The 15,875-nt window shown below is 38.3% G+C and overlaps 1 protein-coding gene across 1 annotated transcript in view; it reads left to right on the top strand.

The window, feature by feature from the left end:
- The first annotated feature begins 2,536 nt into the window (after nt 1-2,536).
- Nucleotides 2,537-15,875, top strand: part of LOC125466020 (heterogeneous nuclear ribonucleoprotein M-like) — a 39,526-nt gene continuing 26,187 nt past the window's right edge. Inside the window, exons 1-6 of the mRNA XM_048560111.1 lie at nt 2,537-2,726; nt 3,482-3,666; nt 8,958-9,010; nt 10,842-10,849; nt 11,691-11,784; nt 12,414-12,608. Coding sequence (XP_048416068.1) covers nt 2,617-2,726; nt 3,482-3,666; nt 8,958-9,010; nt 10,842-10,849; nt 11,691-11,784; nt 12,414-12,608 — 645 coding nt within the window. The 5' untranslated portion in view covers nt 2,537-2,616. The remainder of the gene's footprint in view (nt 2,727-3,481; nt 3,667-8,957; nt 9,011-10,841; nt 10,850-11,690; nt 11,785-12,413; nt 12,609-15,875) is intronic.

Below are 15,875 nucleotides of genomic sequence, written 5' to 3'. Positions count from 1 at the left end.
AAGTCTTGATGTCTTTCCGAAATACTCGGCTGAGGCCTGGCTGGTATTATATATACTCTCAGCATTAGCCTCATCAGAGAACCTCACATGCTTTTATCAACAGCCTCAACTTTTCCTGTCATCATCAAAGATTAGTGTGTGCATAACCCTAAGTTGCTATGTTCCTGCGACCTCTTTAAAATTGTGCCATTACATTTATATTGCCTCTCCTTATTCTTTCATACAAAATGTATAATGTCAAAATTTTCTAGATTTGATCTGCCAACTGTCCTCCTATTTCATCAACTGATCCATGTCCTCCCGATTTCTGTTACTGTCTTCTTCATTATTTACTGCATTTCTGAATTTTTTTTTCATGAGAAAATCAAACTTATATTTGGTATACCAAAGTCCAGATTATGAATTGATCTTGAAAAGAGTAGTGGTCTCATTTACAACCTAAGGGGAACACCACATCCAGTTTGAAAGATAACCGTTCATTGCTTTCTGTCCTTTGACCAACTTTGCATGCATATTGGAGTATATTTTCAATTTCATTGGCTTTGATTTCAGTAATAAGATTATTTGGAGTTACTTTGTCAAACACCCAATGAAACTTCATATGCATATTACTTTCATCCACCCTCCCGCTACTTCATCAAAAAACTTGATCATGTTAATTAAATACAGTTTGCCTTTTCAGTTATGTTTATTTATTAGTCATACAGCTTGGAAGTAGACCCTTTGGTTCAACTTGTTCATGCCTACTATATATCCCAATCTGATTTATTAGTCCATATGTTTTGAAGTCTCAATAATTTTGTCTTGGATCATTGTCTCCAACAGTTTCTCCAACACAGATATTAGACTCTCTTGCAATTCATGAATTTATTTGTCTCCCTTCTGTGAACAGGGATATAACATTTTTAATCCACCCATCTTCTGTCACAATCCCAGTATCTATGGAATGTTAGAAGTCTGTGGCCAGAGACTTACTTCTTTCAGTAATCTCACATGCATCTTTTCCAGACTAGATGACTTTTCAATTTTGAGAACTGCCAACCCTTTATGTATCTTCTCTATCTATTTTTATTCTATCCAGTATAACTACTACTTCCTCCCACTCCTACATTGAAAGTATTTTCTCCTCCAGTGAAGACAGTTACAAAGTACTCATTTAGTACGTCAGTCATGGCCACCACTTCTCTAAGTATATTGCTATTTTAGTGCCTTATAAGCACTGCTTTTCTAATTTTTACTGTTTGGTTTTGCTTATAAAATATTTTTAGGTTTCTTTTTATAGCCACTGATGCGTTTACGTACCATCTGACCCCCTTCTTATTCCCTACTTTAAAATCTCCTCTGTACTTTCTGTATTCAGTGTCAGTGCATGGCTGAAATACTGTGCCTGTGCAAAAGGGATAATGTGCAATCTGTTATGAGCAAGTTTATTGCTCCACAACAGTTTCACTTTGAAACTTGTTGTGTTTTTGCTTGTCAGTTTGCACCTTGTCTGCCAGCTTCACGCTATCTAAATTGTAAAAATCACAAATTAAACTATGAGTAACAACTCTGAACTTGAGTATCAGTTCAGCTGTAAATTCGGAATCATTTTACCGCTGATCTCCCTGCATTTGCAGCTAGTATAATAGACTGAAAGTTTTGGGATGGTGAGTGATAAATGATGTTTCCTTGTGTTGAATTTAAAGTCTGGGATTCCTTTTATAAATCTCTCCACTTCTTTGTCTTCCTCTCCTCCAATAAAATGTTCTTTAAAAATCTACCTCTTTGACAAGCACATTGTCACCAGTGCTCTATTGCTAGTTAAAAATTTTGTTTGATAATGCTCTTATATAGTGATTGTCAATGTTTTAATATGTTGTGTGTACATTAAAAAGAGATGCTTTGTTGGAAGTTGTGTTTGAAAACAACCAGGTAGCACCATGTCTCCTTCAGGATTCAGTTAACTCCTTAACACCCAGATATCAAGCTGGTGCTGGACTGAAGAATTAGGGCACTTACCATCTAAACCTTCCCTAACGTTGTACTACTTAAATCTGTTATATTTGAAACTAAACCATCATGGTGACAGTTAGGGCAGATAGACAGAAACTGCTTTAAAAGTGATTGGAAACATAATCAAAAAGTAACTTGAAGAAAAACTTATTATGCAATGAGTTCCAATGGTAACTTGTTCCAGTTATAATGAACCTGAAATGTCCTTTTGCCCAGTTTGCTGCCTAACCTGTTAACTGTTTCTAGCTGTAGAGCTGGATGAACACAGCAGGCCAAGCAGCATCAGAGGAGCAGAAAAGCTGACGTTTCGGGCCTAGACTGTTCAAAAAGAAGGGTCTAGGCGCGAAACGTCAGCCTTCCTGCTCCTCTGATGCTGCTTGGCCTGCTGTGTTCATCCACCTCGTTATCTCGGATTCTCCAGCATCTGCAGTTCCTAGTATCACTGAAACTGTGTCTAGCAGTTCAAGTAGGCCTGTCCATGTGGTCCAGTTGCCTTGGAGATTTGGCGGGAATCCAGTATGACGTCAGCCGAGCAGAGCTGTACCCAGAATCCTTCACGCGATAGCGGGCAGACGCCATTCCGAGTCAGACAGCGCGCTCGGTTTGCTTGTTGTTGCGTCGATGGCGGATTTGGAGCCCACACCCCAGGAGCCTGTAATCAGCAACCCTGAACAGGAGGAGAAGCAAGATGAGAATAACCCGAGTGGTGGTGATGAAGATCAGAACCAAAGGTGCGGTTCTGTGTGAGGGATGGGAGGCCGTGTGGCTATGGCAACGGCTCAGGCTTCAGTTGGGACTGTAGGCCGCGACACCGCGCGCCGAACAAAAGGCCCGCCGTTTCAGGATGTCTGAAATCCGCGGCCTAACTCCGCATTGATCGCTGGCCTGAAGTAGCTCTTAAGGATGTTAAGTAGGAGGAACCGCCCAATTTTATTACTGAATAATATTTTAAATTTTAATTGGTCGTCTTTTCAGTTCTAATATTTGAAGTCGGTTTTGCACGTTGGGTCGAAAATGCTTTATTCTTTAGTGCGCGCGTTTCCCTGAAGAATTAGAGCTGGGTATGTGAATAATTTGAATTCACAATTCAATTACCCACCACTTCACATTTGAGTTAGATGGACACACTCCCGCCCCTTTTTCAGTTGCGCGTGGGCATGCACCATATTGTTTCATTCGTGCATTGTTCCGGAACCTCACCGCACCTCACCCCACATTTGCTTCTGGTCTTGATTCGTTTCTTATTCCATTTTCGCCTCGGCGTCCTATCCCGTTTTTCCTCATAATAACACCGACGATTATGTTGGAACCTTGACTGTAGTTAGCCATTGTCTGTTGTTCTAAAACAGTAACTGGTAAATTAACAGGATATTAAAGTGAATTTTGTGTTGTGCTGCGATAATTTGTTTTGTGGGAAGACCACTGCCTACAGCAGTTTGAATCCAGTGAGACTGTTGATATTGAAACAGTGTTTTGTGCTTCACAGTGAAACAAATGAAGCTTCAGTTCAGAATGAAAAAAATGATAAGCTGAAGGAAAAAAGCAGCAAGCGTGGTGGAAACCGCTTTGAGCCGTATTCAACTAACAGAAATGCAAGATTCCGGGTTTTTGTGAGCAATATCCCATTTGAAATGAAATGGCAAACACTTAAAGATATAATGAGAGAGAAAGGTAAAGTCAGTTGTAGTGTGTCAATTGGAATCATTTCAAAATCTAGTTTTAAATTTTGGTGAATATTGTGTACTAACTGTATTACTTTGTTTTTGTCTTCACTTGATGCCAAACTTTGGTATTGAAGAATAAGCCCCCTTATACAGAAGAAGTGACACCTGGCATTTTAGTTGTGTTCAGTCAATTTTTTAATTAAATGTTTCTTCACAGCTATTCGGAAGGATGTTCGTGAATAAAACAAAATAGGTTTGCATTAGCACCACTGAATTGTGTCAGTATATTGGAAGGGAGGTACAGAATTCTCGGATTGAGTTAGTATCTTCTGAATGTTGATGCTAAAAGTTTAGGAGTTTACAGAAAATAATTTTGAGTTTGTCACATCTGTTCTAATGTTGAGAAGGACAAGGCTGTAACATTGTGTTTTCTGCCATTACTGTTCTGGTTATTGGGATAAGGTGGCACATAAGTTATTGTTTTGTTCTGGGAGCAGGCCAGATGAGAAATCTCATCTAGGGTAGGAATCTCAAGTTACTATTTTCAATGCCTTATTGTGGGTGCAAATTGTGAAATTTTAAATTTACTTTTATTTGAGATCAAATTAACCCAGCTTTTTTATATAAACAACTTTGGTCTTTTACCATTTTTTAAAAAAAAGCCTATTATCTTGAAAGATATTGGCAAAGTAATAGTGTTTGAAATTGAGCAGAGGAATAGTTCCAACAGGGAAAATCTGTCAAAAATACTTCAGATCTGAGAGGAAACAATGTTTGCTGACTAAAATTGCTGCATTTATTCCTAGCAACCATTACCTCTGTAACTGGCTCAATGCATGTGTATGTAATTAGTTCAGGTTGAATTAAGTGCACATTGTCTTGTATATTCTCCACACACTCTTCAGTTGTTACATAATTGGCAGCTTATGTGTAAAATCATGGAAGTAAACCCTCATCCTACTTGTAACAAATCTGTAGTAGACTGCAGAATGTATTTCTATGCTTAACACACACACTTTTGAAAATTGTTCCTCGTCTGTTGGTACAATCTTTAAATGTTTGCACAGTGTAAACCAAAGAACATCTGAGTAACATAAAACAGAATAGTATGGACATTGGCCTGTGGGTCAGCATCCATGAAATCTATTGAATTAAATGCAGTATGGGCTAATCTGTTTTGACCTGCCCTCTTTTATTAAAAACTGTTTAAATGTTCAGTTAAATGTTTACCCAATCTCATGGAGGTCCACACTGAAAGTATTAACCTTTAAAAATATAACTGCAGTTGCTGGAGATCTGAAGCAAACAAATGACTGGGGAATCTCTGTTTTGACAACGTCTGTGTGGAGAAAGCAGTTTGAGTCCAGTGGGCCACTGGGCTCAACGTTAACTGTTTTCTGTGCACAGATGCTGACGGACCTGATGAGTTTCTCTAGCAGCTTTTATTTGTTAACTATGTATATTGCTTTCACAGATATTGACTGACCTGGGTGCTTCTAGGGTTTTCTGTTATGTATCCAGTACCCTTGTAGTCTTCTGATGAATGCTATTTACTCTTAAACATTTTCTTTACCTGAAGAGAACACATCGCAGCTTAAAATTTGACCATGGAAACCTTTTGGATTAGTTCCCGTCTTGCTGTTGTTGCCCCTCAATGATCAAGTTTAGCAATAGAACATTTGAGTATTTATTGTGGCAAGGTGTCAATGACAGACATGATTAACAAGAATTTTTTTTAAAAAGTCATACCCTCTTCAACTGAAATTGATGGAGTAAAATAACAATGGCATAATTACTTGGTATTATCTTGCTGTTTTGTGCGGCTCAGAAAACTTTCCTGCTCTTTCGATGTTGTTAATTGTAGCTTTTAAAAGTTACTTTTTCTTCACATCGCTGTCCTCAAATATAAGTTGAAAAGATTTGAGCAAACACTTGAAAGAGTGCATTATGTTTTGATGTATGTGTAACCTCTAGTGGTGAAAATGACAGCCAGTGCTGGGTGAAGGCAGCATAACCCCAGGAAAGCAGTTTCTTGACATGGTGGCTTCTTACAAACATTGTCTTCTGAAAGTAGAAAGTTGATGAAGTTTGTTCTCCTAAACTTTTAGGGATCAGCCTGTGCCTGTTTAAAACACTTGGCAACATTGGTTTGGTCAGTCATGTTTGTATTGCAACATCTGAAATTTTGTGAATGGGAATTTCTTTTCCCTTAAAAATCAGGTGTTACAATCACTTAACAGCTAAGCAAAATTTGGTCTCCTTATAGCAACAGCCAATGGAAATAGATCAGTGGTCAATGTATGCTTTACTGTAACTTTATTCTGTTTTTGTTAAAGTGTCATCGTTTGACGGATAAACTGGATTTAGCCATCTTAACATGATTTCTTTGCACATTTTGGAGTTTTGTTAACTTCAAGTATTTGTAAATTTTTTCTCTGAAGATAGCATTATTGAGAAATGGTATGTCTTTTATTCAACACTGAGCTGAAGGTTAATGTGAAATGCCATCATGTGTATACTGTAAGTTTACAAATTTGGTATTAAATAAAGGCTGGAACTTGTATGCAAATGAATGCAATGCATGTTTTGAAACTTGGTAACCTGGGTAGCCTGACAAAAGAAATATTGTCTTAAATTATTGTGGAATTGTTTTGGTTAATACAGTTATATCTGGAATGGGTTGGACAATTATTCAAACAAATGTCCTTGAATTGGATGTGTTGTGCATTAACATTGAAGCATATATGGCTCATTATGATATGAGCTATCACTACAGCAAAAATTCTGATTGGATGAAAGTGTTGCATCTGTAGGTGATGCAGAGTCATACCTTTGTTTCTTTGTACTCTCCATTGCTTTAAAACCATGGTAAATCAACTATCTGTTGTGACCTTGCTAAAAATTTTGTTTACTAAATTCAGCTCCATAGAAATTGTAGACAGAAGTCAATATGCTTGATTTTAGTGAGGTTTCTGCTGTTCAGAAAATGTATCTAAAATTTCCTAACTTTATTTCCTCAATTATTTTTAGTTTATTACCAAAAATCTATTGTCTTCAATAACAAGCTGACACATTTGACTCTGGAAAACCATATGTGGTAAACTTTCTTTGAAGATTGCCATTCAATTGTGTGTTCAGTATCTGAGTGAAAAAGGATTATTGGTGTTTCAGAACAGACGTGTGAAAGTCCGCCATGGTGCATGCTGCTGCTGCATAGGACTACTTGATGGCTCCAGTATGTAGTAGTCTGACAGGAAAGAAACCTTTTTTTCAGCAGACATTGTTAAATATGTGAAACCACTAAGTGTCATATTTCTAGGTTTGTGTAGACACGCACCTTTCTTGACGTAGTGATGGCTTCAAGCGGTAAGACTCAAAAGTTGGTGGTCTATAATTAGTGTAACATTGGGAATGTGCCCATGCAGTTTCACATGTCCTTGGTTCATTAGACTACTGATGTCTATAAATGATTTAGATAGAGTGGTGGGTTATGGTGGTACAGGTGTGTAGGGAACCAAACTCTGTATTCAGCCTAAATGTAGCCTGGGTGTTGCACTAAGCCACGTTAAGAACAGTTGAAGCCTACTGCTGAATGCAGGAAAGGTACCCCAGTTCTTTTTAAGAGCAAGATATAATTGATATGCAGATTGTCTCACTTATTCTGGTGTGGGATGATGGAACTGATTCTGAAGTGTTTTCTAAAATGGCATTATGGTGCAAAATGTTGTGGGCCAGTGGGATTTATGCTTGATTCCCTTCACTGTGACATGGGAGTGCAGAATGCAGGCTGGTGACGTTCATAGAAGACTCACCTCTCTGTCAAATTACAATCAAACAAGACCAATGTCTGAACCTCAAGGAATTGGGTGCCTCTTTGAATATCCTTGTAAGATAAATTTAGATGAAGTAAGCTGTTTGGCCCATTATGTGCGATCCAGAGAAACAACTTTGCCATCGTATGATATGCCTTGCTAGTTTTATTTTTTAAAAATACAATTCCATTGCCCAAGAAGTGCAAAAATGAAATTGGTTAATTTCATGCTATATTGCACCATGTGACCTTATCCCCTATTAAAAGATCCTTAGTTATTGGCAAACACAAAAGTTGAGGGCAGAAATGCAAGAATAAGTTTAGTGATGCATTCGATCATTGTAAATGTGTCAACTTCAAAATACGTTCTTCATTTGGAGCTTTAAAATTTTTGTTGAAGTATGCAATGTGACTTATGCCGATTGCTTGGTGAAAATTAATTTCTGTTGTAAATGTACAAAACTAGACATTCTTGTCTTGCATAAACAGCCAAAACTTTACTAACTTGGATTAAGTTAGAACATCCTCGTGTTTTGTCACACATGTTTGATTGCTCTTTAGTTTGTCCATTTGTGTGCCCAAGCTAAAATTAGGTTTTCCCTGGTTTTGCCTAAACTGAAATTGAGATTGTACATTTAAATTCTGTGGAACCAAAGTGCGATTTTACTCTTGTGCAAAACTTAACATTGAGGTGCTGGGGTAAAATGAGAAAGGGTTTTGATGACAAACTTTTTGAAATTTTAACTTGCTCTTCAGAGGGACTGACTGCTAAAATTGTCTTGGCTGATGGCTTAGTGTTGTACATGTAAACAGATCCTAGTATTGCAGTGGTGGAACTCTTGATCAGTTCCAACTTGTTTAAACAGAACTTGGTCATATAATGGTTTGATTATTTCACAGTTGATTAAACAGTACATGAAGGTGATCTTAACAGAAGCAGACTTGGCTGCTTATGGTGGTTGCTGGTGAGGATGTCACAATATATAATGCAATAATTTCTATAATTAGGAAAAATATTCTACTTTGAAATCTGCAGAATGTTTTATAGCTTTCATCTTTTGAAACTTTGGCTTAAATTTGATCATTGCATTGGTTGCAGATGAGGGAAAGAAATGTGTGTACTTTGCATATTATAACATGACATCCTTATTGGCTGGGCACATTTTGAGAAGAGCTCGTTTGGGAAGCGCATGTGTTCAGATCGCTGGGTAGAGCTAAAAGGGCTTGTTGTATGTAACTTTGTTAGTAACTGGTAACAATGATATTAAGGGTTGTGGCTTAACATGACTATTATAGGTTGGGTTAGACTTGGGATCACTGCACACCTGTACATAGCATAGTAAGAAGGTTTAGGTATATGGAATGATATTCTGGGCTTTTAGAGGGCTCAGGTTACTACATAACGTTGTCAATGTTTTTGCTGAATTCCAATTGTTTTCTTGGCTTTTCTCCTTCCGTGTATGTTTCGTCTGGGATCTGGTTTGTAGTTGGTGAGGTTACTTACGTGGAACTCTTTATGGATGCGGATGGAAAGTCGAGGGTAAGTGATAAAGAATGAGTTCTTCTGTGGTTTCATTGCAAATGTAAAATACACAGGATATGGAATACTGGAAGTGGGCTTTGGTTAGACTTTGAAATCTAAAGTTTAGAAATGTGGATGTGGCAAGGTGGGGGAAAAGCATTTGAATGTAAAGCTATAGAATTGTATAGCAGGCATATTTGGTGCTATTAGTAGTTATGATAGGTACAGTTTTATTTAGTTGTATTTGACATTGGCCTTGTTTATTTTCCAAATTGCACACATTATAATATGAATTACCCAATTACCCAGGAGAGAGGTCTGTCTTCCCCACTCACCCTACCCCCAAAGTAACATGTTCAGATCTCCTACCCTTGAATTCACGGACTTCAGTAAGATTCTGCAGGTGCAGACACCTATCTGGTGAATGTAAAACTATTTGATTATGTGGTCCTTTCATTGACTTGCATCATGCTTTTCAATAGAATTTAACGGATGGTTATTGGATGTCCTGGCTATTTTCTGAGCCCTTCCATTTTCTTACTGCCGTTCTCTTGCTGATGTTATTTAAGTTGAATCTTGGACCTTTTGGGTCTGTGTGGTACCACAACAAAATAACCCTTTTTTACTTAATGTGCTGTGGTGGCTTGACAGTTTTGGCACAACTCTTTGCTTGTGTTTAAGCCCCCTGTGTGCTAGCCATAATGTTAGTGTTTTCGACTAATCATTTGAAACCTTAATTTTGCCATTTATCTTTGGGCACTGTTCACTGTCAATTAACACTTAGTTTTTTTTGTTTTTAAAAAGTGCCAAATGTATCTGCTATATAACTTTTTACAAAAAGCATCAGGTAAGGGATGACAGTTACTTTTGTCTTTTTAGAAGTAATGCTAGCCACTGTTGTAATTGTCAAAGGGGGATATTCATTCAGAACCTTAAACAATGGTGTTTAAGCGAAGGATAGGATGTTGAATCAAAGTTGCAGGTGGAAGCAGTGTGAAAGTGGAATGGATTTTAGCAGCATTGTTGGAATGATAGTTTGACCTAGGGTTTCTCAAGAATCATGTGAATATATTTTGGTTATGAATCTGAAACAGGGCTGCCACATTAGCAAGACTCTCCCTATATTACTCAAAGTGGGTGAAGCCTTACTTGAAATTAACACTTGGTAATCATTATCGAAAGCACTTAGTTTGACTTGAACGTTAATTTGCATTTGTGTGCAGCACGCACTTTGAACTAATTGCTGGGGGAGCCATGTTTAAATGATTTTGTTTCAATCAGTTTTGTAATACATGTATCAAGTGCTTTTATTCTCTGAATTTACCCACAGGTTCTAATAAGTAAGTTAAAGGTTGAAATTGGTCTGAGTACCTCATAGAAATCCTTAATTTTTTTTTGTGGAGAGATTATTGGTCTCTCATTTCTCCCCAGTGGCTATTTGCATGTATTTATGTGACCTGTTTGCAGGTCTTCTGACCCAACTGCTGGGTGCTTTTAGGAGTGCCCTGTGGGGGGGAACATCACACTTTGCCCAGCTCCTGGTGCAATTCTAAAATATTGTTTGGCCTTTCTCCTTTGTGTTGCAGCCAACATTGGGGATTCAAAATTGAGTCTGTTTCCCTCTTCCATGTGCAGCTTAAGGGTGGTACATGTTCCATTTGCTTTGCACATTAGATGATTTTTCGTTTGAAAGAGGAAAGAAAATAGTACAAAGAATGAAATACAAATTTCTAGCTAAAAATTTGTGGCACCCCCTATTTAAATATCACTTTGTTGAACCATTTTTAATTTACTTTGTGTAATTTAAAATTTTTCTTTCTTCTTTACATGCTATTGCCTGTGACAAAAGGGATGTGGGTAAGTTTGCTTCAGAATTACTTTCTACTTCTAAGTAAGAGATAGTAAGAACTACAGATGCTGGTGTCCGAGAAGTGTGGAGCTAGAGGAACATGGCAGGCCATGCCGCATCAAAGGAGCAGGAAAGTTGACGTTTTGGATCAGGACCCTTCTTCAGAGATCTAAAACATCAACTTCCCCGCTGTTCTGGTGCCTGGCCTACCGTGTTATCTCTACTTCTGATTAATGTGTTTTGAGTTAGAATTGATGTTTACTTGAGCTTGTAAACTGAATTACACTCCCCTGAATACTGCAACAGGGGCCCTTAATGCAAGAAGGCCTGTTTAATCCCTGGATTATGAATAGTAAATAGACATTGATATGAGGGTGTGGGGCAGTAGCACCACTTTTGTATCAGTAATGTGCAAGTATCAACTGTTTTCCATTGATTGCTAATCTGTGATTTTGCTGCATGTGAATATGAGGACATTGGGGAAGGAAGAGAGGAGGGCTTAGTGGTGTCCTTCCTATGGATTAATTAATAACAAAATGTAGTGCTGCTTGAGAGTGAGTACTTGGAAAAGGAAACTCGAAAGTAATGAGGACCAAGAAGCTTAACCCTGACAATAGTTCTGTCAATGGTACTGATTTCTGCAGAGGAGTAGGAATTTGTATGGGGAGGAGGGAGCAGGAAAAGAGGTTACCATATAGTTTTGGGCAAGTGCAGTGACTGGGAGGTTGCTAATGCATATAGAGCCCCTGCTTAGAGCAGTGTGAGAAACTGTGACTGCTCACAGTATTTAGCTAATATAGTCACTGCAGGGGACTGTTACACTTGCAATATGCCAAATTTCTCTTTCAGTGTTGTGGAGTTCAAGAGTGAAGAAAACATGAAAAAGGCTGTGGAGGTGATGGACAAGCAGAGTTTCAGTGGGAGACCTCTTAAAGTGAAAGAGGTGAGATGTTTGAATGTGCACTGATGTTACATGGGGTGGTGAGGAGTTGAACTTTTGACAAATCTATTGTCACTATTGCAGAATGATCAGAGAAGACTTGAACCAAGGATTCCACGATAAACACAGCCAAGTGCTGATATTTCTGTGATAACAGTTCTTGCTATGCAGTATATGTTTGTCTTTCTGACTGTTTATGTCTTTAGTTCTGTCATTGGCACTTTATTTCTCAAAGGGTGAATTAATTGCCCATTAATCTCTCATCGTTAGCAAGACCAAATGCTCAAATTTGAAGGAAACCCGAAGAATATTTACCTGTATGTGTTCTGTCCAAAATGAATTCAGTGGTTCTGTAATAATTCTCACTCCATTGGAACTGTATAAGTGAATCTCTGCAGATTTTTATTGAAAAGCTGCTCCCGGTATTTATTCTATTGTGTAGTTTGATAATGTTCACTCGGGCATAGTAATGGATAGAGCTCTAGTGATGGAAGCAGACTGATGTGAAGGAACTTCAGCATTGCAGAATAAAAATAAGAATTGTGCAGTATTTAAATTATTGTTTATCTTTTAAGATGGTGGGCAGTGTTTTTCTACCAGCATAGTTTTAACTTTTTTTCCTCAATATGTAGGACTTGGATGGTGAGCATGCAAGACGCATGATGCAGAAGTTTGGCGGTTTTGACCGAATGGGAATGGGTGGTGGAGGTGGCGGTGGTCCCGGAATGAATATCCCACCTGCACTCTTGCATAATTCTCATGTCCCCAGAGATGTTCTCAATGCCCTGCAGGCTGGCAGGCTTGGAAGTACCATCTTCATTGTTAATGTGAGTTTGTTGAAGCTAACAATATCTATGTGCAACTCTAATAAAATCTTAGATGAAATTTGAGGAAAAAGCTTCCAGCAATATAAAAGTTTGAGCAAACTGCAGAACATTCTGTATGGTAACAGCAGGCAATTACTTTTTAACTCCTCCTTCATGTGCATTATTCTCTTTGTATGTTCCCACCCTGCTTGTTTCTCTTATAGTCAGTAGCACTTGTGACCGATTCAATTCTGCATCAGAAATAACAAGTGGGCCTTGGGAGTAAGAAGTAAGACAGAAAAAGCAATGCTGTTATAGATTTTCAGTCGTTTCACCGAACAAGTAAACAGCAGGATGTTTTTGGAAAAATTTGGAAATTGAATTGAGATTGAGAAGATAGTTGTACCATTTTGTCCACTAATTTCGCCACATTCATACTTGTTTCGAATTGCAGTATACCTTTTGCATAATTCTGAAATAGAAACTGAAGCACTTTTGGGGGGTGAGGAGGTGGGAATTGGTAAAACCAGGTTATGCCAATCTTATTTCATTCTCAAAATGCAAGTGGCAGCTTTTCGAATTCAAGTGCTTTGCTACCCGAGTTGCACTTAAATGTCCTGATCCTTACTGGATCATTGTTTTGGTTAATCACATCATTGAAAACTAAAGTTGGATCAGTGCTTCTCATTTCTCAAGTCTCAGGTCACTTAGACTAGTCACCGAAATCAACAATTGGGAAATTTTTTTCCTTGAAATAACACTTTAGGAAGGGCACTATCTATCATTTAGGTTCCTTGTTTATATTCTGGAAATGGTAAAATTGATTTCTTGTCCAGTACTGCTGATATTCTCACGTTCTTTGTCTGGAAAAAATCAGTTAGTTACTTTCTTATTTTGGTGCCCTTTATCTGTTGCTTAGAGTATGAGACAATTTAATTCATACATCTAAATCACCTACCTGTCTTAAGTATTTAACTGTGCCTGATGAGCTTACACTAGTCCTTTCAGTTCAACGCACTGAATTCTGAGTCATTCCCTGGACTAAGTCTAATGACTGTATTAATGTGATCTAATAATGCATTCTGTGCTAGAAAAGGCAACATAGAACTTGATTTATCAAGTCATTCAGCTTAAATATATGTTCCGCAAGCCTTCAAACTCTAGTTACTTGCTTTCAATAACCTGTTTTCCAAAAGCCTTTATTCTTTTGCCTCCTCTGTTCCCTGATACAGATTATTAATCCTCAGTCATTTGCATTCTCCTTCTAATTAACCTTGTGATATTATTTTAAATTTCATTTTGGTTGAGCTCCATTTACTGCCTGTTTTCCAAATACTTTATTCGTTGCAGATTCCTTTAGATTGTCAATAACTGGTTTTGTCAGCAGGAAGCTGCATAATATTAACACAATAGTTCCCAAAGAGTTACAAACAGTGGTGAGAATGACCTAAGAGAACTCTTGTTTGCAAGTAATTGACATGCATCAAAGCATGCTTTGCTGTATACTGTTCAGTGTCTCAACTCATGTTTGACATCCTTTCCTAAAGGATCCACCTTGTGAATCTTAGGTGAAACTCTGATTTTCTGAAATCTAGAGAGTTAGCAATATTCCCTTGCTTCCATCTATATTTGTAGGTTGTGGATATCCCTGGTTGGACTGCTCTTTGTTGCTCTTGAGAAGGTGCTGGTGACCTGCCTTACATACTGACAACAGCAGTTCTGTAGTTAAACACACTATGCTGCTGTGGAGGGAATTCCAGATTTTGACCTAACACCACTGAAGTAATAGTGATATGCTTCAAATTGGAGATAGCACATGTTGGTATTCTCATGTAATTGTTGCCCATGCCATTCTAGGTTGAAGCAGTTATGTTAGAAAGTGATGTCTAAGCAGCTGTAGTTATTTTCTGCAGTGTTTCTAGTAGATGGTGCACGTTAGGGAACTTGAACAGTGTGAGGAGTAGATGCTGTTGGATGCGATAATGAAGTGGATTGCTTTGTCCTGGATGACATCAAGCCTCATTGTTGCTGGAGCTGCACACATCAAAGCAAGTGGGAATATTCCATCACAGTATTGAATTATGGATTATAGATGGTGGACTAACTTTGGGGAATCAGGTGGTGAGTTAATTGCTGCAGGAGTCTGAGCCTCTGACCATCTCAGTAACCATAGTATTTATATGTCCATTTCACTTTCTGGTAAAGTTGGAAGATTGTTAATAATAATCTTGAATGTTAAAGAGGTGGTGGTTGCATTCTCCTTTTAGAGATCGTCACTGTGTGGCATGAATGTTACTTGCCACTTCTCAGCCAAAGCTTGGATATTTTCCAGGTCTTGCTATATTTGGATGTGAACTGCTTTTCTATCTATCTGAAGTCACGAATAGTGCTGAACATTGTGTAATTATCAGCAAACATCCTCACTTTGGATCTTACAGTGGAGGGAAGATGAGTGATGAAGCAGCTGAAGATGATTGGGGCTTGGATGCCACCCTGAGGAGTTTGTGCGGTAATGCCCTGGAACTAAGATGAAAGATAGTTATGACTAATGACAGTCTACCTTTTGGGCAAGATATGATTCCAGTCATTGGGAGTTTCCCTGATTCCCATTGACTCCAACTTGGCTAGTTCTCCTTGATGCCACGTTGTGTTAAATGCAGCCTTGATGTCAGTGGCAGTTCAGTCATCTCAGCTCTTTGAAGTCAGCTGTTTTGTCCGTATTTGAATCAGGTCTGTAATGAGCTTGCTATGTGGTTCTGGCAGAGCCCAAACTGGGTGTTGCTGAGCAGGTGCTGCTTCATGGCACTGGTGATGACATCATCTACCACTCGACTATTGATCATGAGGGTACTGGGGTGTTAATTGACTGGACTGGATTTGTCCTTTTTTTGATTGAACAGCAAATACCTGTGTAATCTTCCACATTGTCAAGTAAATGTCAGTGTTGTGGCTATACTGGAAGTTCCGCTAGAGCCACAGCAGGTTCTGGAACAAGTCTTCAGTACTATTGCCAGAATGTTATTTGGACCCATAGCTTTTGCAGAATCCACTACCACCAACTGTTTTTTGATATTGTAGAGTGAATCATGTAGACCAAAGACTGGAATGTGTGATGCTGGAATATGTGATGCTGGAGGAGGTGGAGATACATCAATCATTTGGCACTTTTGGCTAAGGGTTGCTGCAAATGCTTCAGCCTTGGCTATTGGACTGATGTGCTGGGCTTTACTATTATTGAGGTGCATATTTGTTGAACTCCTTCCTTCAGTGAGATGTTTAATTGTTTGC

This window comes from Stegostoma tigrinum, chromosome 30 (genome assembly GCF_030684315.1).
Source record: "Stegostoma tigrinum isolate sSteTig4 chromosome 30, sSteTig4.hap1, whole genome shotgun sequence".
Taxonomy (NCBI): domain Eukaryota; kingdom Metazoa; phylum Chordata; class Chondrichthyes; order Orectolobiformes; family Stegostomatidae; genus Stegostoma; species Stegostoma tigrinum.
Note: the sequence above shows the minus strand (reverse complement) of the source record. Positions and strands in the feature narration are given on the sequence as shown.